At 36.4% G+C, this 24,384-nt stretch overlaps 2 protein-coding genes across 5 annotated transcripts in view; one reads left to right on the forward strand and one right to left on the reverse strand.

The window, feature by feature from the left end:
* The first annotated feature begins 1,981 nt into the window (after nt 1-1,981).
* Nucleotides 1,982-17,380, forward strand: LOC120300616 (retinol dehydrogenase 12-like). The gene is made up of 7 exons (XM_039326865.1): nt 1,982-2,226; nt 2,909-3,027; nt 8,070-8,225; nt 8,784-8,888; nt 11,626-11,835; nt 13,566-13,755; nt 15,988-17,380. The coding sequence occupies exons 1-7, from the start codon at nt 2,144-2,146 to the stop codon at nt 16,088-16,090; spliced, it is 966 nt and encodes a 321-aa protein (XP_039182799.1). The 5' UTR covers nt 1,982-2,143; the 3' UTR covers nt 16,091-17,380.
* A 550-nt stretch (nt 17,381-17,930) lies between these two features.
* ZFYVE26 (zinc finger FYVE-type containing 26) overlaps nt 17,931-24,384 on the reverse strand; it is a 48,652-nt gene continuing 42,198 nt past the window's right edge. For all 4 annotated transcript variants that reach the window (XM_039326862.1, XM_039326861.1, XM_039326864.1 and 1 more), the window contains 8 exons: nt 23,843-24,061; nt 22,936-23,133; nt 21,854-22,056; nt 21,481-21,622; nt 21,101-21,160; nt 20,200-20,382; nt 19,567-19,611; nt 17,931-18,247 (listed from right to left, as the gene is read on the reverse strand). In XM_039326862.1, the coding sequence (XP_039182796.1) occupies nt 18,038-18,247; nt 19,567-19,611; nt 20,200-20,382; nt 21,101-21,160; nt 21,481-21,622; nt 21,854-22,056; nt 22,936-23,133; nt 23,843-24,061 (1,260 nt within the window). In that variant the 3' untranslated portion in view covers nt 17,931-18,037. The remainder of the gene's footprint in view (nt 18,248-19,566; nt 19,612-20,199; nt 20,383-21,100; nt 21,161-21,480; nt 21,623-21,853; nt 22,057-22,935; nt 23,134-23,842; nt 24,062-24,384) is intronic.

Raw genomic sequence — 24,384 nt, forward strand, 5'->3', positions numbered from 1 at the left:
AATATTTGGGGGTGATGCTGTCTGTTTCTAATGTAAAATTATTTAAAAATAACTATGAAAGGTTGTGGGTCAGGGTACAGAAGGACTTGAAGAATTGGGAGAAGTTGCAATTATCTCTCATGGGAAGAATTGCAGTGATAAAAATGAATATTCTACCCAAGTTTCTTTTTCTGTTTCAAATGTTACCGATTTTGAAAAATGAGATTAACTTAAGTGAGTGGCAGAAGGGTCTTAATAAATTTATTTGGGCAGGGAAAAAGCCAAGGGTTAAGTTTAAAATTATGCAAGACTTCCGTGAGAGGGGTGGACTCAAGGTACCAAATTTGAAATTATATTATGATGCGGTGGTTTTAACACTAATTAGTGATTGGGTAAATTTGACAAATCCGGAGATACTTCATTTAGAGGGATGGGATTTACTTTTTGGGTGGCATGCCTATTTAATATTTAATAAAAAAATGGATTGGGTTTTTAAATCTCATATTTTAAGAATCTCTTTACTTAGGACTTGGAGAAAATATTATAAAAGTGATTTTAAAGTTCCATTATGGGCTATACCTTGGCATGCGATAGAAGGAATAAAAAGAGGTGTAAGAATGGATATGGTGTCTTATAGTCAGCTACTTAGATGGGATGGGCAAAACTGGCAGTTAAGATTACGGGAAGACTTAGCGCAAGAAAATATTATTTATTCTTGGTTCCAATATAGGCAACTAGTAGATAAATGGAAGGTGGATTGTAAATTGGGTTTTCTTAGAGAAGATGAAAATCTTATTAAGCAAGTTAAGGATCAAAGACAAACCCATATTAAGAGAATCTATGGGGTATTAGTTGAAATGGATTCAGAATCGGAATTAATTAAAGACTGTATGATTAGATGGGCGCAGAATTTTGGTGTCCCAGTCTCATTGGATATCTGGGAAACCATCTGGGTGAGAAATGTCAAATTTACACAAGCACAGAACTTAAGGGAGAATTTTTATAAAATGTTTTATAGATGGCACCTTGATCCACAAAAAATGTCTCTTATGTACCCTGACATACAACCCAAATGTTGGAGATGTGGCTATATGGATGCTTCTTATTATCATATTTGGTGGTCATGTAGAGAGATAAAAGCATTTTGGATTAAGATATGGTGGAATATCCAGAGAATTTTTAAAAGGAGGGTAAAATTTACTCCGCAATTATTCTTGCTGGGTATAGTTACAGATTGTGATACAAAGGAGGTTGTATTGATGTTAAATTTGATTACAGCCGCGAGGCTGTTAGTTGGACAATACTGGAAGAAGGAGTCTTTGCCTACATTGCAGGAATGGTTTCTTAAAGTAGCTTATTTGGCGGAAATGGCAAAGATTTCGGCTTTCCTAAAGCAACAAACGCAAGAGAAGTTTCTTGTCGTTTGGGATAAATGGATAAAATTTATACAATTTAGATTGGGTACAAAAAAATATTATATAGCTTTTTCATAATTTTTATCTTTATATATAGAGAGATATATATACTTATATATATATATTGATGTTATTTATAGATATTATATAAATTTTTTAACTTAATTTTCTATTTGTTAATTTTCAATTAAGCCTATATTCTGCTCTGGGAAGCTCAGGGGGGGGGGGAAGGGAGGGTTTATGGTGAGGGGTGGGGGATGGGGGTTTTTTTATATGTAATGTTTAGTTTTTTTTTTGTATATGTTGTTTTCGTTTTGTATTGTTTTTGTCTTTTTGTAAAATTTATAAAACTTTCAATAAAAAAAAAAATAATGAGATTTCGCTAATGCAGTGTTTCCCAAACTTGACAATTTTAAGGCATGTGGACTTCAACTCTCAGAATTCCACAGCCAGCGTTGCTGACTGTGGAATTCTGGGAGTTGAAGTCCTCATGCCTTAAAATACGTTCTGTATTAGAAGGGAGGAGAAAAGGAGTATCCCTTCCATCCCCTCAACCTGCAGCGGCTGATGCCGTTTCACCGGAAATTCAGGCTGGTTCGCCGCCTCTTTGGAGCCCGCAGCGCCTCCCCTCCGAGGAACCTCAGATGTCGCGCCTTTATTAGCCTCGGCTCCATTCAGGAGCCGCCTCTTCCTTGGGACTGAGCAATTGTTCCGCAAGAAGCAAAGCGAACGGACCAGACAACGGGGCGATGATGCTGAGATTCCTGTGGTCCGTGCTGCAGCTCTGGTTCTTGGTTCCTCTTTCGGTATTTATGCTAGTGCCGTATATCAGGTTTGTAGTGGAATTGATTTGACTAACTCTTGTGGCCTGGAAAACTCTCGCCAGTGCAACTTCAAAAAGAAAAGAAAAAACTAACATTTTAAAAAATCTTTAAATCAGTTACCTATATAATACTGTCCTGAATAATGATGTTTTCTCTCGATTTCTGGTGAATTGGGGTTGTCCCTGTTACAAATAATGTATGTGCAGAATATTCCCTCCACCACCATCACCACTCCATGAGTGTGTGTGTGTGTGTTTGCGTGTGTTATAAATGCATGAGAAGCTAACTTGGATTTCTGTGACAAATTGCATAGCTTTGCACTGTGAATACAATGGAAAGCTCCTCTCGCCAGTGCAACTTCAAAAAGAAAAAAAAACTACTGACATTTTAAAAAACCTTTAAATCCGTTATTTGTATAATACTGTCCTGTATAATGATGTACTGTATTAGTGCTCTCTCGATTTCTGGTGAATTGGGGTTTTCCCTGTTACAAAGAATGTATGTGCAGAATATTCCCTCCACCACCACCACCACCACCCCGTGAGTGTGTGTAAGTGTTTGTGTGTGTTATAAATACATGAGATGCTAACTTGGATTTCTGTGACAAATTGCATAGCTTTGCATTGTGAATACTGCAACGTGGGACTGAATTTTAAAACCTCAGCTATTCAATTAATTTATATTTTATAGGAAGTATTTTGGAGGAAGGGTGTGCAAGTCTACAGCACAACTGAATGGAAAAATTGTAGTGATCACAGGAGCCAACACTGGTATAGGGAAGGAAACCGCGCAAGACCTTGCAAGAAGAGGCAAGTTATTCATATGAGCTTATCCTTTGTAGCCCCCAGAATGGTAGGAATTGTAATAAAAGGAATGGACAGGGAACTTTGTCTTTCCAGCAGAATCAAAGTTCATCAGTAGAATGTAATACATTCTAGGAGATTCAGATTTTGAGAAAAATTGTCTCCTCTTTTTAAATAGATTGTAATATAAAGTCAACATTGACAGTAATCCTGTGTAAGCTGCAAATTCTCAGCCAACACAACTCAACCTTCATCCTTGCAGTCAAGGCTGAATTCCTGTCTCTGGCAATTGACTTTTTCTCAAAAGTCAACTAGTAACACTAAAGATGCTGCAGCTTTTCAAGGTTTTTATTGACATGTTCAGTGGAATTTCTCAAAATGTACAGATTGCCCAATTTGTTTGTGTCACAATACCTCTTGTTAGTATACAAGAATATACTTTAGCTGATTATAGAATTAAGCCACTTTTTTATTCACTTAGTACATTATGCCATGAACTGAGCTTGCACAATATACTGAGGCACAAAACAACAGCTAAGATTTGTAGCTCACCTGGGTAAACATATTGTATGAACACAAGTAAGGTCTCCACTATAGTATTTCACTTTATGAAATAGACTTGTTTCCATTAATGTCCTGCTGCTGATTTTGACATTGAGTGAACTGCAACAATTCAGTACAGGTAATTCTTGGTTAACAACAGCAACTGAGACTCAAATTTCTGTCTCTCAACAATGCAGTTCTAAAACAAGATGTCATGTGACTGTGTTGCTCAGTGGCAGCAGTTCGGGCATTTCCAGTGGCGTTAAATCCCACATTGTCATTGAACAAGGATGGGTTGTAGTTGCCATTTGTGATCTCTTGCTGGTTTCTCCGTTGACTTTACTTGTAGGAAGCCAGTGAAGAAGGTCACAAATGGTGACCACATGACCATGGGATGCTGTGATGGTTGGAGTTCCTTCAGCAGCACTGCAAATTTCAGTGATTGTTGAACGAGTGGTTATTAACCAAGGATCACCTGTAATTCTGACCTAGTTTACCATTTATAATTGGTACCGTAATTTGAGCTAGCTGGATAAGTGCTGACCTCTAACCATGGAGATGGGGTAAATGATAGTAGTTGTGTTTTTTGCTTTTCTTCTTTTTGTGTCATAGCTACACCCTGCTTCCCAAAGAATGCATCAAAAGCTCTGTATTCAGGTAGTGAACTTATTATGGGGATGTGGATTGTACTTATCTGGAATTGTGCTATCTGTACATAAGAAGAAAGCTTTGTCTTATTTAGAGATCTCAGCATTTTCTCATGTGATACTAGGTGGCTGCTTGTACTATTTATGTATATATGTATGTAGCATATGGCATACAATGTCAGGGAAATCTACACATGCTAGACACAAGTAGTCCTGACAGCCTAGATTGCTAGTTCATTCTGTTCGGCTCCAGGTCCAGTGCCAGCTTCTGCTCTCTGCATACATAACTAGTTTTCTACTTGCAATATTGCGTATCTTTGACTTGCTGGATGTGGGCAGGAGAGCAAACAGTGGGCACTCACTCTGTCTCATGGAGCAGGCTCAAAGTGCCAGAGTCCAGACCATTTCTGGCCAGCAGTTCTGACATTAAGCCACATGTTATATTTCTATTCATCCATCTATCCATCCATATTCTCTCTCTCTCTCTCTCTCTCTCTTTCTCTAAAAGTAAAAGATAATTACTAATAAAACATAAAAATATTATTTAAAAAACCCTGGTTAACCTGTCCCTTCCATATCTTCTACTTATTTTCCCAACTGCTAACCACTACATACCATACTTTGCCTGTTAAACTTATTGCTATAAGCCATTTAAGTCATTTCTTTTGTTTTTCACTAGTATTTTGTAGTTTAAGTTCAGAGTTTATGTTTAAAACTTCATGATTTGTTCCAATATTTTTGAGATTTATTGATAACCATCATGTGCCATAAGATGTTTCTTTAGTTGTGGCATTTCCAGTGTTTGTTATATGATTTATGTATCTTGGTACTCATAAATTTATTGTGTTTTCCCCAATATCTTTCCCATTATTCTACTTGCATCTTGAAAGTTTGCATCAACTTTATCATTCAGTTTTTAATTTGTCCCATCTATGTGTTATGTTCAAAAACCTTTTATATAAAAGCATCCTAATCTTTTCAAACTCTTCTTTCTCAGGTTCCTTCCTTTTTTCTTGAGATTACAGGAAGTGCTTGAGTTGCAACAGTAATTGGGATTGGGATTGCCATTGCTAAACAATGTTACAACTACATTGCTTAGAGCCAACAATCCCAGAATTCCAGTTGCTGTCATAATCTCAAGATACATGGGTTGTTTATTTATTTATGAGACTTATATACCGCTTTAAGTACAAGCACTCTCTAAGTGGTGTACACCAGTAAGCAATGTATGTGTGTATATATATATATATATATATATATATATATATATATATATATATATATATATATCTGAGGTTTTCGCAGGTGTTTGTATGTAGGTAGGTCTTTGGTTGTTCGGGTTTTCTCCCGCGTAAAATTGGAAGTGTCTTGGCGACGTTTCGACGAAGTCCCATTCGTCATCTTCAGGCTGGTGTTTTCAGCTTCGTGCTTCGTGCTGCTCGAAGCACGAAGCTGAAAACACCAGCCTGAAGATGACGAATGGGACTTCGTCGAAACGTCGCCAAGACACTTCCAATTTTACGCGGGAGAAAACCCGAACAACCAAAGACCTACATATATATATATATATATATATATAATATATATATATATATATATATATATATATTTTTACATTGCCCCCAACAATCTGGGTCCTCATTTTACCTACCCCGGAAGGATGGAAGGCTGAGTCAACCTTGAGCCGGTGAGATTTGAACCGCTTACCTGCTGAACACAGTCAGCTAAAGTGGCCTGCAGTACTGCACTCTAACTGCTGCGCCACCTCGGCTCTAAGGAAGAATTGTTAAGGAAGAAGTGGTAAGGAACATGGGGGGGGGGGAGGCTCTGGAAGGCCTGGCACAAGGGAGACCTGACAAGATTTTGGAAGACTGAGTATAGAATGCGTGTGAGTTTAGGAAGAGCTTGGGAGGCTGAGCACAGGCCATGCATGAGTTAAGGGAGGCCGTGGGAAATTTCAGGAGGATGAGTACAGGTTATACAAGAGTTGGGGGAAAGTCAGGGAAGGTTTTTGGGAAGCCTAACATAGGCTGTGTGTGACTTGAGGGAGGACAGGGGAGGCTGCGTGCAGGCAAGTAGGATGAGTTGTGAATGAGTTGTGATCTTCCCTGCCAGCTTCCCCATAGGTAGGAAGGCAAGGGAAAGTTGCAAATGGTGGTCACATGACCATAGGGATGCTGTTAAGGATGGGACTTCAGAGATTGATTATAAGTCCATTCTTTGCAACGTTGCCATAACTTGGAAATGTTGCTTTACAAATGAATGTAAGGTGAGGACTACCTCTAACTTTTGTTCCTGTAGCAATTTGTAAATATATCAACCATGATTAGTTTCTAACTTCATTGAGTCATTCTTGCTGTGTCTTTACTTTGATTTCTGAATATGGATTGGCATATGTGATTGAATTCATCTTACTGTAGCTGTCCTTGAAGTAAGAGGTATTTGGAGGTGACACTAATGGAGAATACTGGATTTATCATTTTTTAGAAGATTGCATATTTTTTAATAAGCTTTGCTTATAATATACTCTTCAAATTATTTTCTTGTTTCTTTGTACCATGTATACAATATCTATGAAATCTACTGACTAAGCCAGATTCTTGTAAAACTAGTAATTTGCTGCACTATGATATTCATAGATAGCTTGCTTAATAATATAATTTAAGGTTAGGAAATGCAGATCTCCTCTTTCTTTTGAGTCTTGCAAATTCTTGAATCTTACTCTTATTTTTCCCACTTCATGTAAATCTATTGATTGTTCTTTGCCAGTTGGGCAAACATTTCTCTGAGATTATAATTTGGGCCATTTTGAGTGTTCATCTTGAGTGATTAATTTAGTGATATTACAACATAGAATCATAGGGCTGGAAAGGACCTTGGAGGTCTTCTAGTTCAACCCCCTGCTCAAGACAGTAGACCTTTTATCATTTTTGGTCAAATGGTTGTCCAGTCTAGTATGGAAAATCTTCAGTGATGGAACACAAACAATTCCAGGAATCAAGCTATTCCATTAATTAATTGTTTTCACCATCAGAAACTTTTTCCTTACTTCTAAGTCGGATCTTTCTTTAACCAGCTTCCACCCATTACTATTTGTCTTGCTCTGTAGTACTTTGGAAAATCAGTCAATCAATCAATCCTCTTCTCTTCAAGTTCATGAAGTTTTCATGTCCCCTAATCCTTCTCTTGGATAGATTAGATATACCTAACTCCCTCAACCGTTCATTATATAATTTAACCTCCAGATCCTTTATCATCTTTGTTTCTATTCTTTACACACTTTCTAGGATCTCAACATTTTTTTTTCTTTTGTATTATGGTGACCAGAATTGCACGCAGTGTTCCAAGTATGGCCTCACAGGTGCAACATAAAGTGGCACCGAAGACAAATTCCTTGTGTGTCCGATCACACTTGACCCATAAGAAGTATTCTAACTCTAATTCCATTCCTATTCCTATTCCCATTCTATTCTTTATCATATCTTGTGATTTTGATGTTATCCCTCTGTTGATGCAGCCCGGGACTGCATTGGCTTTTTTGGCAGATCCTAACAAGATTTTTGGTAAAATTTTCCACTTAACCAATATCTATGTCTTTCCACAATTTATTATAACTGTTTTGAAATATGTCTTGGTTTAATGCAGTCAGGGAAAGTCTCAAGATTTTTGTTGTTGTTGTTATTTCACCATCACTCTCTTTTTTCGTAAAGTCATATTCTTCAAGGGTTATGTCTATTGTTATCTTTATTTTTTGCATTAATTTTGTTTCTGGAAAATTGGCCAAAATTGGAATTTGGATAGTAATCCTCTATACATGTGATTTTTTTGGTGCTACTTTTAGTATTTTAATGGTTGCAGGTGCAAAAGTCATCCTTGCTTGCAGAGATATGGCAAAAGCAGAAAAGGCAGCCCATGAAATCCGGATCAAGACGGGAAACCAAGGGGTTATAGCAAAAAAATTAGACTTGGCAGACACCAAATCTATCAGAGAATTTGCCAGTAATTTCTTGAAAGGTATGTCTCAGGCACGTTGTTTTCTTAAGGGTAGTTTACTTGGGGCAAAATGATACCTGATTATTTGTCTAAAAATCCAGTATGCATGATGAAATTAGGGCATGCTTTTTATTTATTATTTATTTATTAAATGTATATCTGCTACCCATCTCGCTATCCAGAGCGACTCTGGGTGATTTACAGTGCAATAAAAACAATTCTAAATATAGAAACAGTTAAAAACAGTTTTTGTCTTTTAAACTCCATTAAAATGGTTACTGATTTTAATTTTAAAATTAGACTTTTGCCTGCATAGCAATACTTCAACTAATAGGATTGCCAAAGCAATCCTAAAGGAAGCACTCTACTGAATGAAATAGAAAGGGATCTACTGCTTCCTGTCCTGCTTTCTGGAGTAATTTTGTCTGAGTCGGATAGGACCAAATTTTACCTTGTCAAAATGTTCATTGGAAAAATCTGAGAAAAAATGAACTCTGACTATGTTTCCATTACCCCAGTTCCAGTATTTGTATCTTGGGCTTCTTTATTCATTTGGCCTATGTGGCTTTTTTCTTGCAGAGGAGAAAGAACTCCACATACTCGTCAACAATGCAGGTGTTATGATGTGCCCCTATTCAAAGACAGCTGATGGTTTTGAGATGCATTTTGGAGTCAACCATCTTGGTAAGGTTGCTAAACTTTATCTACTTGATCAGTTTTTCTCTTAGAAAGTTTTATTTAAGGCTCCCCCCCTCCCTTTTGTCTTAAAGTGCTATAAGAAGTTAGAGTTTGGACCCCATGTAAAGATTGGAAAGATTTGTGTGCTTTTGCATGTTGGGGCATGCAGGGAGGATAAAAAAGAAAATGAGTGTTGCAATGTTGCAATGCTATGTCTGCCTCTTTTATATATAAATTGTAATGTTGCACCTGCATATGGTAAAAGACCAAGCTTACATTGCAATATTTTTTTTTTATCTTTATGAAGTGGTTGAATTCTGCAGAGGCCTTTCAGAAGATTGTAATTGTTATGTAGAGTAGCACACAGGTTTTCCTTAAGGCTCTATGAGCCCTGACTGAAATAAGAATTATTGCTGCTCATTTGTTTAAATTAATGGTAACATGGGAAGGGTGAGATAAAACCATATTATCATAATTATTCTCACAGGGATTACTGTTCTCCTTGATCACACTGTGAATTTTTTAACGCATCAGATTCTTCACCAAGTTTTAAGGAGCTATTTGAACATGCATAGTCCTTAGTTGATTTAAGTAATCAGAAAGTTATTATGCTTTCAATTATGGGGGGAAAATGGAAACTTTGAGAACACAATTGCACCAGACAATCTTACTTCCTAAAAATCCAAAGGTTAGTAGTACTATCTCATCCAATTTGGAAAGCCAAGTTGCTCTTGATATCTGGTGACTTCATGGAAATATTCACATAATTTTCTTGGCAACAATATGCAAATGATTTGCCATTGCCTTCTCCTGAATTATTTTTAAAAATGTCCCAGTATAGCCTATATTCCTGGTATTATCGGGTAGTTTACCATCTATGTTTTATCCAATCCTGACCCTCCTTACATATTTGAATTCAACCAAGGTTTAGAGCACAGAATTGCTGAGAGCTATCTACATATTTTAAACAGTTCTGTGAAAGAAAATAACTTCTTTCAGATTTTCTGAATTCTTGCTTTTCTTTTCTGTTGAACGTTGTTGGAGTTTCATATGCATCTTATTGATATATAAATTGATATATAAAGAGAAATTAAGGAAAAAAAAATATTGCCAGATTTTCCTGTTAGATTCATTCATTTCATAAACAGAACTATTCATTATGTAGTTTGCTAATCAACCTAAATCTCAATTCATTTGTATGAGGGCTCTTTTAATTGGGGCTGAGGCCTGCCTTGTATAAAACTCACAAACTTTGGCTTTGGCTGAGATGGTTATCTTAGTCATGATTTGATTAGGTTTTGTTTACCTTGGCTTCTAGTTATCCATTTTTGGTGTTTTGAACTATTATTTTGCTCAGAGTCACCATGGTGAGATGAGCAGCCATATAAATTGAATTAAATAAATCACAGGGAAGTTATCACCGTACAGATTCTTGAAGGCATTATTTATCCTGCTCAAAAGGCCTCTGTTAAAAAAAAAATGATGTATCAGTCTGGCAAAGCTTACAAATTCATTTCTAAATTGGGGGGGGGGGTCCACTAGTCTACCAGGACTCTTGAAATGGAGAAGATTTGGGGAAACCATGAATCTTCCCAAGAGTAAAAACTGTTTGCATAAAAGATATCGTTGTGTAAAAAATATTTCAAGACCATAGTATAAAGTCACTCAAGAAGTCACAAAAAATGCTAGACCAGTGTTTCTCAACCTTGACAATTTTAAGGCATGTGGACTTCAACTCCCAGAATTCCACAGCCAGCAATGCTGGCTGTGGAATTCTAGGAGTTGAAGTCCACATGCCTTAAAATTGTCAAGGTTGAGAAACACTGTGCTAGACGGTATCTCTTGCTTTGGCTAAAATCAGTGCTCATGATTCCTTCATCAGAAAAGCTCTGAGCAAAAATTGGACTCATGAGAGAGTAAAAAGGTAAAAGTCATGGGTCACTGGGAAGAACATCAATGGTTGCCTCAAAAATCACCTGAATAGCCCTCCAGATATCTGAAGGATTGTTCTGTATGTCAAAAGTGTAACACATGACATATGGAACAATTGGTATACCAAAACAAATGCTGCATTCATCATAAAGCCTTCATACCAAATGCCAAGCATGGGAGGAGTGAGGATACTTTCCTATCTCAGATCTGGATAATTTGCCACGATTGAAGAAAGCTATGAGAGAACATCAGACCATTTGTCCATCAGCTGAAATACAGGCAGGTCACACAACAATCTCAAAGCAGTAATTCCAAGTATATGCACAGGTCTACAAGGGTAAGAACACGTTCACTTCTGTGGAAGGGCCAAGTCAAAGTCTAGATCTAAATTGTAGAGAAATGTTATGGCAGGACCCAAAATGCCAAGTTAATGCTAGAAAACTTTTTAAATGTGACTGAGTTCAGCAGCCAGTTACTGAATCTAAGGGGCATTTTTTTTTTTTTTTCATATATCAGGCTGATGAGTTTCGGACCTACATGAATTACTGAGTGACACAAATATTCAGAATATTGAATATTCAGAATATTGAAAGGGAATGAATTTTTTTTTAAAAAATGGATGAATTCCTTAAGGACAATTACTCAGTTTATTATCAGCAACCTCTTGAAAATAGACCTTCCTCTCCCCATACATTTTTGCTTTAGTTTTGTTAATTTTTACATTTTTATATAACACATATGTTTAATGAAAACCAATGCGTGAAAATCTAACCACAACGTTCAAATTACTGTTCATAATCTTTCCTATTAGGACATTTTCTTTTAACGTTCCTACTAATAGAGCGTCTGAAACAAAGTGCACCAGCTCGTATTATAAATGTGGCTTCAGTGGCTCATCATATGGGGAGCATTCATTTCAATAATCTCCAAAGTGAAAGGTTCTACTTCCGGGGCCTGGCATACTCTCATAGCAAGCTGGCCAATATTCTTTTCACACGGGAATTGGCTAGACATCTGCAAGGTGAGCTGGAAGTTTGCAATGTCTTTAGTTGACAAGGTTATTTAGATGCAAAAACTACTGGGAAAATTGGGGTACTGGTATGGGAGAAGTCCTAATATATTTGAAGTAAGATCTTTTCTTAAACTCCAGTTGTTACTACCCAATATGTAAAATAGAATGGCAAAAATTGGCCAGGATTGAGCTGGACAGAAATGTCATCTTGAGAAGCAAAGATAGCAGTGTGCTGGAACAGCCTGTAAAAGCCCTAGTATTTCTGTCCTATGCACACACTTACAAATAGTCCTCAACTTACAATCATTCGTTTAGTGAAGGTTTGAAGTTATAACAGCACCTAAAAAGTGACCTATGACCGTTTTCATACTTACAAACTTTGTAGCATCCCATGGTCACATGGTTAAAATTCAGTCATTTCACCACTGGCATGTATTTATGGCAGCTGCAATGTCCCGGCGTCATGTGATCATCTTTTGTAACCTCCTCAGTTGGCTTGCAGCAAGCAAAGTAAATAAAGGAAGCCAAATTCACTTAACAATGGCACAATTCACTTAACAACTGCAGTGATACGCTTAGCAATTGGCAAAAAGATCACAAAATGGGGCACAACTCATTTAACATCCGTCTTGCTTAGCCACAGAAACTTTGGTCTCCATTGTGGTCGTTAGTCAAGGACTACCTGTTACTGAACTTTGTAGGACTTTTTCCTAAGTAATTTTAAATAAACTAATGACAGAGAGAGATACTTAGGCTTCTACCATAGGTATAAAGACTGTTTGCACACAAAGGAAGCCGTGGTCACCTTTAGTCCAACTGCCATTGAATGGACTACAAGTACGATTTATTTATTTTTGGTTTTAATGTGCATGTACTTCATATGGACACATGTGACATAAACTCTAATTTGTGGAGTCCTTGGTATTTTCTGAGCTTGGTTATGTGCTTGCAAGCATTTCATTCACCAACAAGATAACATCATCAGTGTAAGTGAACATCATCAGTGTTCATATATAGTAGTTTGCCCTGCCAGTTTGGGTAGGAATGTGATTTTTTTCCCCTTGGTAGTTCTTTAATTATGGCATTATTTTGTGCTTCATTGTTTGCCTGGCATGATCTAGAGAGGAGTGGTTTTTTTTTCTGTTTCCTTCTTAACTTTTTATACGTTCTTAGGCTATTTTTATAGCCAAAGTCAGCATAACCCAAAAAACTTACAAAAAAGCTTTGATATCTCATCCTACTACTGTGCCTCCAGAAAATCAAAGACCTAAAAATAGAAATCATGGTTTCATTTTATGTTGCAGCACTCTTTATGTCCATAGATCCAGAGCTAGTGAAAAAAACCATGACAGCCCTTCTACACAACCCATGGCTAGCTGTTCTAGCCAAATACACTAAATATACTGTATACAGTATACACAAATATACTGTCAATTTTAAGGACAAATATATGCACAAATCAAAGGGGATCCATGGCATCGCCATTCTCAGGACTCAGAGCAGAAACCATAATATAGCATCTAGAAACTATAGTAGTCCCACTTATGCAACTAAAAGTATGGCACCAAGGACTCCACAGTTTAACCTTGAGCTACATATATTCTCTTCTATTGAAACTCTTAAGTTTACGCTGGCATCATATTTTCCTTTTTGTAATTCAAACAAAACCCTTTGCTTTTGTATAGGCTGATCCCATTAACAATATATTTTTGAGTACATGCCTGGTTTGTCTCCTGCAGGTACTGGTGTCACTGTGAATGCTCTGCATCCAGGTACAGTTTTGTCTGAACTTGTTCGTCATTCCTTTACACTAAAAGTTTTGTGGAACATATTTTCTATCTTCTTGAGGACACCTTGGCAAGGAGCCCAGACCAGCATATATTGTGCGGTGGCAGAGGAACTGGAGACAGTCAGTGGAATGTATTTCAGGTGGGTTGATCTGGGATGACTGGCATTGGGAGGTGGTGAGAGAGAACAAAGGTTTGACTTCCAATCTAAGGGACAACATTGTTCTGGTTGTACTATAACGCTTAGACACCATAAAAGCCTTCGGATGGGGAAGGAAGCTTTGGATAATCATGTCAAAATAAACCAGGATGCAAGCAGGAGTTATGATTGCTATTGGTATTATTTTAAAGCATCAGTGAGGCTCCCCCATGGGCTCAGTGCAAACATTGGATATGGGACTTAGCAAGTAATGAGTCACTGATGGGTTAAGAATTCTTGTACCTCTTTTTGAAGTCATTCAAAAAGAATGAATCTCACCTGCTGATTCTTGCCTAACAGCACCAGGTGATATCACTAGTTGTCTCTTTAAAGCAGCAGTTTTCAACCAGTGGGTCATGTAGATGCTGCATGTGAGCCAAACTACGTGATAGGAAAAGTGCTACATAGATGCACAGCAGAATCCCACCTCTGTGACATTGCCAGGGGGCAAATTGCCTCCATTTCTCCTCCTGAGTCCCAGCAACTTGTGTTGCCGGGGCTTCCAGTTTTGCAGGCTGAAAGTCCTGCCTGTGAGATGTGTGCTGTGAGATGAAAAAAGTTGAAAACTACTGCTTAAAAGATCAGAAATCTAAATCCAGTCCCACTGCATTCATGGTGACATCAGTCTTAATGACTCCCTTAGCTAATGCTAAGGATAAAGATCCATAGTTATGTGATACACACATAGCAGCCATTCTAGTTGAGCATGTTTATCTTTAAGCTATGGGCATATGTGTGCAAATGAATGAAGAATTTTAGTATATTAAGTAGCTTCTAAAATATGCCAGGCTAGTGTGTAAAAGGAGGCCCTGTAGTCTATTCTAAAGTGTGTTTTGATGCATTAAAACTTATCCATGACGGCTTTGTACAAGGAAAGTGCAAAAGATTCTGGGCATGCATTCTGGGTTTCCACAGAACAGTCATTTTACAGCTGGTCCGTGCTTGAAACATATTTTTAAGTTTATAACATGAACAAACAAGGTTGCTGTGGATACAGAAAGAAATATGGTTGTCCTGGGTGAGTAGAAGAGTAGGAGAAAGCCAAGGCAGTCGAAGGGGCTAAGAGGAAAAGGAGTGAAGATGAGGTGAACTATAGGAGAGGGCTGCGGGGAGAGGGAATGACAGATGCACGAGCTTTGCTGGTTTGGTATGTGTGGGGGGGTAGGGGGCGCAGTCTTAACTCCTGGCAACCACCTGGACAAGGCCCTGCATTTTTCTTGGCAAGATTTTCAGAAGTCGTTTGCCATTGCCTTCTTCCTAGGACTGGAAGAGAATGACTGGTCCAAATTCACCCAACTGGCCTTGGGCCTAAACCAGAACTAGAATTCACAGCCTCCCAGGCTCCAACCTGGTACTTTTAATCACTATATCAAATTGGCTGTCAATCTTGCTGAATTTCTCTTTTAAAATTCAATAGAGGTAGTCCTCAACTTACAACCATTTGTTTAGTAACTGAAGTTACAATGGCACTGAAAAAGGTGACTTACGACTGTTTTTCACACTTACAACCATTGCGACTTCCCCATGGTCATGTGATCAAAATTCAGATGCTTGGCAACTGGCTTGTAAGTAATGTGCTGGTGCCATGTGATCATTTTTTGAGACCTTCTGACAATCAAAGCCAATGGGGAAGCCAGATTCACTTAACAATCATGATACTAAACAACGGCAGTGATTCACTTAACAACTTTCTTTGGTAAGAAAGGTTGTAAAATGGGGCAAAATTCACTTAACAACTGTCATGTTTAACAAGGGAAATTTTCAGCTCTATTGTGCTTGTAAGTCGTAATATATATTAGCACGCTGCTAATATATACCGTGTAAATCCTCTGTTAGAAAAAGGAAAGAATGCTAGTAACTTGTATTAGTAATTGAGGAGTCCATTATTCAGGCATATTTTGATTGACACAGTTCTTTTATAGTCAGGTGAGCTTTAATTTGTTTTTTGTTTGCTAAGTCTGAACATACTAATTATTTTATATAATTAAAATTATATGACGTCTGCCTGAAAAACATGCTCGTAGACTGGAGCGAAACGCAGAACAGACTGATTTATACTTGGTAGACCGGGTGCATCACCCAACAGATATTAAAATGAATACAATTAATTATAATTAATATTTAGTATTAATGCAAAAGAACATTGCTAACATGCTTTCTTCCTTTACATAACAGTGATTGTAAACCAGCATATGTGTCATCTCAAGGACGTAAGGATGAAACAGCAAAGAAGCTTTGGAATGTGAGTTGTGAACTCCTTGATATCCAGTGGAATTGACCTGCAAAGGCCAGCTACACCTGAATCCCATATTTTGTATACAAGACTATGAAAAAGTGTTGCTTTCATGTAATTTTCATACTTGATAGGACATGTCCATTTTTAATAAAAGTGTTCATCTCAGCTTTTCCATTAAAATAGAAGCTCAAGCAATTGTTTAGTGTATGGAACTAACCATGATAATACCATTCTGAAGATCTCCTGGTTCCCCCCACAAAAAACCTTAGTTTTTCTGGTTTTTGCATGGCAGTGTGAACTATGATTTGTTTGGTGTGGTTTTACACAGCATTCTGGGCTAAAAGTTTGCTGCTTCATTTGTGATTCAGCATGCTACGATTAATGCCAGGCTACAAAATTACATCAGTTATCTTGTTTTGAAAATTTTAAGATGTTTACAGTGTGGTTTTGGTGACTTGGTTTCTTTCATTTGTTGAAATTTGTTTGTGGCTACATATTTAACAAAAAATGATATTACAGATCAAAACACCAACTTGCCCAAATTCTTTATTTTCTCAATGAGAGTTTAACACTTTTGTTCATTGGAAGTTTAGAATTCCTCCATTGCAATTTAGTACAGGATAGTTCACAGGACAGGTTTTGCTGGTGAGAAAGGGATCCTTTAAAAATCCTAAAGAATCCGAGTAACTAACAATATAAAGTGCATAAAATGCAGTGCAAAGAGTGGCCCCAACAATCGTCTCAATTTTCTCTCCCCCACAAGTCGTTCCTTTCTTCCCTTTGGAAGATATTGATGAGAAGAACTTGGAGATGAAAGTACAAGCCATATTGCACACTCAACTCAATAGGCAGTATAGCTTAACACAGAGAGGATAATGAATTCTGTTTTTTTCTTACTTCTGGAAGAAATAATCAAAGTCACAGAAAGTCTAGTCAGACTATTACCTGGGACTCATGGCAGTTGAGCTCGATAGACAGCAAAAGCAGAGTTTATAACTCTTAGATTCCTAATAGGATAATCTCCAAGAACCAAAAGGTATGAAAAGATAGAAGCTAAATATAGCCCTCCCCAGTTACTTAACCTCAAAGTTATTTCTGGCTGCCAAATCCAATGAATTAAGGATTACTACACTTGTAGGTGTGAAATATGGCTGCTGTTTCCCTGGAAAGGATAGCTTAGACCGTTTGCTGAAATTAGTGGCAACGGATGATGTTCGTCTATTTAAAAAAAAAGAAAACCTCAAAGATAAAACCATCCTGAATAATATCTTACAACCAATACAATTTTGATAACAGTTTGAATTTTTCAAATTAAAAATGTCATCAATTACAGTCATATCCTCTTATACAGATCATGCTGTGGTCTCTGTTTTCTATACTATGTCACTGAAAGGACAATGAGAACTTCATACTGTTTTGGGGAGGGTGGCAAATATGGGTACAGGTTCCAAATGGCAGCTACTATTCATCATTTGTTGCTCCATTTTCTGTGTTAACTGGTTATTTTCTCGCCTCAGATAGTAACAGGTGTAGACTTACAGGCCTGTTATCTCTTATGCACAGAATTCAGCTCCAGCTTTTTCTTATGAAAAGCAATAGAACACTGTACCCATCTCAAAATGCTACTTGTTTCTTTATTTATTTGGCTGTAGCTTTGCAGTGTTGGGAATCACAAGCTGTTATTAAACTCTTGTTGATGTGGGATTTGCATTAATAAAATAGTGCCTAACGGAGAGATACCTCCATGATCATAAAGTAAAAACACAGCTGAAGCAGCACTGAAAATATGAAGTATGTAAAGAATAAACCCCCTGAAGTAGAGGTAGTTGGTTGTCACTGCATCATGACTGGCACTTTAAGGAAGTCGATCTTTTCCTTTTGAATAAAGGCATTCAAGCAGCTTCTTTCCAGTTTGCAGCCATAACTGACTCTAGCACAATGTAACATTTTCCCTTTCTAGAAACAAACATCCCAACAAATTTCTGGGAATCATTTCTTGGAATTTTGGGTAAGCCAGCTTCTCGGCTTAGTGTGATGTACCAAAAGCCACTGGGTGCAGATGGCCTGCACTACATCATCCCCACCATCCTCTGCCATTTGCCGTATGTGTTGAACCAGCTGCACAGCTCTTATGTTTTCTTGTTTTACTGAGATAAGATAGGCAGAACGTAGTTTATGGCATTTCAAGTATGCCTGAATCTGAAACAGAAAGAAAAATAATGAGGCTTGAAATTTTATAAGAAGGGGTATTGCTCTTGGGATGCACCAGTTTTCCTTCACTTCCTAATGTAGCTCTGATAAAATATTTTAACCTAAGTGGAGAATCTGTAGAAGACTGAGAGGTGTGATATAAAGGCTGCACCAGGAAGTAAGTATCAACAAGTCCCTTTGCACACAGACTTACTGGAAGAACTTACTTTTGGGATTACCGCCAAAAGATGCTTATTTTCTGCAAGGCAGCAGAGCCTATATATAGTTTGAAACAATGCATGCATTTAGAACGATGGTAGAGTTGCTTTGTAGGCCAAGCACTGGAATGTATTACAAAAGACTTGTATGTTAGGCTTATTAAAATAACTTGATGCCAAACAAATACATTTCTGCCTAAAGCTTTTAAAAAAACTCATCTTTTCTTGTTCCTTATATAATCATTCTTCTATAATCATGTTTCTCAACAAAAAAATCACACCAAAATTAAATAATTTAAAAGTAATATCTATTCCATAGAGCTTCTATTACAAAAAGCAAATGTTTCAGTTGTAAGTTTCTCTGAAAATAATAGTCCATTACACTGGGAATTTACTGAATTGGAAAACACAGTGGTTTATTCACCAATAGAAGAGAGAAAGAATCATTGTGTGGAATAACGAATGGCCCAGAGTGCACATAATGTTTATCATTATAAATGATATATATGGCTATCAGTCTAAATATTTATGCCCCAAATTCTAGATGAGCCTCCTGGGTTTAACTTTGTGGGATTCTTGTCACTGCTGGTAAAGATGGGGAAAATGGCATCTTCAAAAACTGCTTGAACAATTCAGGATGCCATACAGACCTTTCATCTTCTGGATATTCCTATTGTACAATGTCAGATTGTACCAGGCTGAATAATGAAAGTCTTCATGTTAGTGCACACCTTGATTTATTAGTACTCGTGCTCACTGATTTTATGTTGTTTCAGTTCCTACCACTTAATGACTCAAGATCTGAAATTCAGATAGGGCAGAAATACATATTTGTGTCCCTTAACCTTTTATATATTCTGGAAATGCACCAGAAGAGCTCATTTCAAAGTAGTTTTCTATTAATACACATCACTATGATCATCGTGTTCAATGTTAGTAAAGAATTATCAGTAACTACATTCATACACTTGTTGAATATGATGGTCCTAGAACAATAGGAGTAGACAAAAGATTGTATCCACAAGAATGAATGAGCAAAAATACACCATATACATAAATATTTCCAAAAATTACTTCATATCCAGGGAAAAAATTATTTGTTTTACTCACTTTGTTTTCATCACTGTCCATATCCTGGATCAAATTATCCAACTCCTAGATCCCAGCAAGAAAAATAAAAATGGTAGAAAGATCATGAGATGAACTGTTAAACATTGTTTACACTGTTATGGTTGCCTGTACTTGCCCCTATAGATCACTTTTAATTTACCAGAGAATCAAGGAAGCAATTATAAACAAAGTCCTACCCATTGAAAAAAGATACAGTAAGCAGCTATTTCATTAGCTTTTATTGGATTATGTGACTTAATTATGAGACTTAAGGGGTGTCCACAGTCGTGGGATAAACATATACCCAACCCCTTTCCAAAATGAAGACATCCTAACTATCCTCATTTAAGCACTAGATGAGGTACTTGGGTATCCCATTAGCAAATTATAAATTTAAGACTACAGGGATGACATCATTCATTCATTGGTTATGAAAGAATCACTAGCAAAATGGGACTTATGGTTGGCTTTCTAAATACTCAATTTAGGAGAAAGAAAAACATATAACCATGTCTCTTCCCTAACACTACAAGAAATACAAGCAGTGTCTCCCTTTTTTGTGTTAGTTGGTATTTTAATGAATGATGTTAAAACCTAATAAAGATATTTTTAAAAAAAATAAACCAAAGTTACCTCTGCAGGGATAGAATCAAACTCATCCAAGCAACTGAGGATGACATTGTCCCCATCATTTTTATCTGCAGCACCAGACTCCTTGATACATTTAATGAGCTGCCTGATCTCGCTGTAGCTCTGCTGCTTCACCAGCTGCCTAGCTACTTTATTGTATATAGCAGCAACATCCAGCTGGAAGTCCTAAGAAGGTGGACAAAATAAGTATTATTTGAGAAAGATGATATACTGTATGTATAAATAAATTGGTTGAGGTGTCAATCAATAAAACAAATAAAAACTGAAAGAATGATTTGGTTAACTTTTCTATACTTTATTTACAAAAGATACTTGTTAAAGTTTTGAAATGTTTTCTGAGAAAGAAAAAGGACAAAGGAAAAGAAATCCAGTTCTCGGACTTATTGGAAGGGATTAAAAACCAAGTTAAAAGTAAAGAGAAGACATATAAAATTGGTTTATTTGATCAAGATTAAAATAGATATGTGGTTATCCCTGATAACCTCTAATGTTGATCAGGAATGAATGATGAGGTTTTAAGATTTAAGAGATGAGATATGAGGAGAAGAGAGCTTTTGTTGTATTTTAAGAGAATGTGATAGGTTATACTTGTGACGAAGGGGAAAGTTACTTCTTTATATATTTCTTTTTCTTTTCCATTTTTTATTTTTTTCATTTCATTTTCTGCACTTTTTAATTTTTCTTTGTAACTCATACATATTCTTAGTTTGTATTAGTTTTTATCTTTTCAACTGTAATCTTTAATAAAAGTATTATTAAAAATTCAAATACATATCTAGAATTACATAAAACAATCTGAAATAATGCAATGGTTTGCTTCAACTATTTCAATGTCATGTGTAAAGAGTCAATGTTAGATATAAAGCTTCTTCATTCAATATACCTGCAGTATTCTAAATGCAATCCCAAATCCCTCTTCAATGTTTTTGCCTTCCAACATGACCTGAAAAAAAATTGCAGCAGGAAAAAAATAAAAAATAAAAATTGAGCAACATACAAAGCCCCAAATAATAACAACGTGTTCTATTTTTTTTCTGGATTTCAGCCCTAGAACTGGTATGTTAAAACTCCAATGAAATATTGCTTCTCTGAGTCATTGTTATTCTTTCAAATCAAGATTCATAATGAAAATGGTATGTGACATTTTTGGGTTAACTTCTATAAACAATCTACATGTTTTTAGTGTAGAATTCACCAATCTCTGTTCAGTATTCCATTTCAATATGTAAAACCACACTAATAAATTTAAGTGGTACTCCATACCTTGCAAGCAACCTCAATCTTCATTTGATTGTTTCCAAACAGGGTAGGCACAGGTAAATCACCTATAGATAAAGATCCTGACTTTTCACAACGATGGAGGAATTTTGTTACTTCCATCTGGAGCTCAACTGTACTGATGTGCCTAATGTAGAGAAAATTTGTTTCAGTGCATAGTCTAATAAATAAATCCAAAGGAGAAATTTTAGATGAAATTCAAAACATGAATTAGAAACCCTCATTAAAGTTAGCCCTTCAGGTAAGTCTGTGTGCTCTCAGAAAAGTCCTGAATTATATCTTATTACATTATTACTAAGTAGTTTAATAACAAATGGTTGACTGATAAAAATGTTGTCCAACATTGTTTTGTTAATACCTTGATACATCAGGAGCAGACATTTTCTTGCGAAAAGAGCATGCAAATTTTTTTCTTCCTGAACTCCTAGAAACTTCTTGAAGGTAAACTTTAAGATGGTCTTTGACCTTTAAGAGCCATTTTTGCCTTTCTTTCAACTCAGTATAAGACTTTGCCTTGTCCGTGAAAAATCTAATGCAGGTCATAGCAGCACGAACTTGATCCTGGAAAACAGATAGGCTTCTGAACACAAATGAAGCTTTCAAATTATTTTATCTGGTCAGTGAGATGACATTTGGGCTATATATTAAAAAAACAGGTTCTGGACTGATTTTTAAGTTTAGGGAGCCACTGCTTAACAGATTTTACTATACAGTAGAATCTGTATCTGCTCAGAAAACTGTACATTTATTAGATACTTCATGCAATCCCCTGTCTCCATTGTAAATACCGAGGAGGAGGAAAGTGATACCCAGAACTCTTTGTAACTCATTTATGGCATTGTTGTTTATCTTTTTGTCCTTTCCAAAAAAAAAAAAAAACTATTTAAAGAGGAAAAATTCTAGAAGATGCTCAAAAGGAAGCCTCATTTGACTTTTGTCTTTTTAAATTCAGAGAATCTTCAAATATACAGGAATACGCACATATGAACTTATGGCGTAAGTCCACCATTCATAAATATCTTCACACATCAAATATTTCTGAGGCCATGAGTCTACTTAGCCTTTAAATTTTTCATCTGCAGCAGTTTTTCCCAACCTAAGGTAACTCCATCATCCACAGGTATTTTTTTTTAGTGGAAATAGTTTTGAAAAATCCTTCCAAATAAACAAAAGTATATGTTCTAAAAAAGCAATATAAAATCTCCATTTTGTACAAAACAACAGTCCCGTGAGGTGGATTAGGCTGACACAGACTGGCTTAAAGTCACCCAATTGGCTTTCATACCTACTGGTGACCTATTATAGAACTTACGGTCTCCTAGTTGCTAGGCCAGCACCTAATTACTACAACTAACTGGCTAAGTGCTGTATTTTTTTAAAACAAAAATTTTCAATAATTTTTGCAATGTTTATGCTATAAGAAGAAATTTCAACTCTTACCTTCATAAACTGCTGCACTTCATACAAGATATGGTAATAATTCTTTTTCTGCAAGTGTTTGCAGGCTGCAATAAGATAGACACCCCAGCTCTCTAGTCCTGGATCTATGGTTTCCAGCAAGTTCTCCAACATGTGAAGTTTTCCACTTTTATAACTTGGGATAAAGATGCCTTCAATGAATACATCTGGTGGACTTTCCTTAAACAGTAAAAAAAAAAAAACTATTAAATCATCTATGCCATTATTCTGATAAGAAAAGCTTACATGGTCAGAATGTTATTAGTTACATACTGTTCATAAACAGAACTCCATTTTTCTCACTATCAAAATGTTTTTTATGTGAAAAAGAGCACAGCCACTTAGATTCTAAACAATCAATGAATAAGTAAGTAAATACTCATTCAGACAAGCTTTTCTGAGATTGTCCAAGAATTTAAATTTATATGTTTGCATGTTATATCTAAACACACAGGTTTTATTTCAAGGGGAAATGGTATCACCCAAAGAACTCTTTTATACCAATGAAAATTTGGGCAAACAAAAAGTTTGATTAAAATGCACATTTTTTGTTATTATTTTTTTTCAGTTTTCTTGTCACTTATATTGGTGTTTTAACAGAGTATACTTAAATTGTTGAAGGATAACTGTAATTATACACTCTTGAAATTTTCAAGAGGTAATTTGATTGAGTATAAGTTCAATAAATGAATAAATAAACACTTGATGGACTTGTTGCCCCCTCTCCCATTCCCACGGGTCATTCTCTAAGAAAATTGCAAGGGTTAACAAAAACAAGTTTATAACCAATAGAATATATGAGATTATGAAACATGTTCGGGTCAACTTACAGACATGGATTTATTTTCTAAGTCTTTAACCAGATTCCAGTAGAATGCAGTTTTCCTACCTTATTTAACAAATGCAGCAGAGCTTCCCGCATACAATCATGCCTCATATAAAAACTAATGATTGCTAGATTGGTGCCATAATTGTGCAAATAGAAAAGGCATTCTTGATAATAGCTGTTGTGTTGCATCTTCCCCTCTGGCGTCATCTCTAGAGAGAGGCTTCGTGTCCTCAGCGTTGCTTCCAGTTCCCTCAGAGTGGCCAAATAGTCATCATCCTGCTATTAAGCGAGAGAATCAGAAGTCACAGGTTGAACTCAGAATATGTACTGACAGAAAACTCAAAGCATTTTCCTCCTTGAGGAAATGGGCCAAGTACCCCACAACTGCTATGAAAAAAAACAAAACAAAACCCAGAGATCTGAAACTCTTTGTGAAGTACAGCAGAAACTTCACGAGAAAAAGTGGTAGGAAATCTGTCATATTCTGACAAACTGTCAGGTTTTAGTAATGAGCCATGTCTTGTTTTCATATTCAACTGCACATTTTTACTGTAATTAACAACTGATTAATCTGCTATACAGCTGATTAAAGCAAACATCCC

The sequence above is a fragment of the Crotalus tigris genome, unplaced genomic scaffold (assembly GCF_016545835.1).
Source record: "Crotalus tigris isolate CLP2741 ecotype Arizona unplaced genomic scaffold, ASM1654583v1 scf7180000024346.1432988, whole genome shotgun sequence".
NCBI classification, from domain to species: Eukaryota; Metazoa; Chordata; class Lepidosauria; order Squamata; family Viperidae; genus Crotalus; species Crotalus tigris.

Coding starts and splice junctions, on each gene's coding strand:
- LOC120300616 (XM_039326865.1), top strand. CDS start 2,144: ATGATGCTGAGATTCCTGTGGTCCGTGCTGCAGCTCTGGTTCTTGGTT. Junction 8,889..11,625: donor TTTTGGAGTCAACCATCTTG/GTAAGGTTGCTA, acceptor CTTTCCTATTAG/GACATTTTCTTTTAACGTTC. Junction 13,756..15,987: donor GTCAGTGGAATGTATTTCAG/GTGGGTTGATCT, acceptor TTTACATAACAG/TGATTGTAAACCAGCATATG.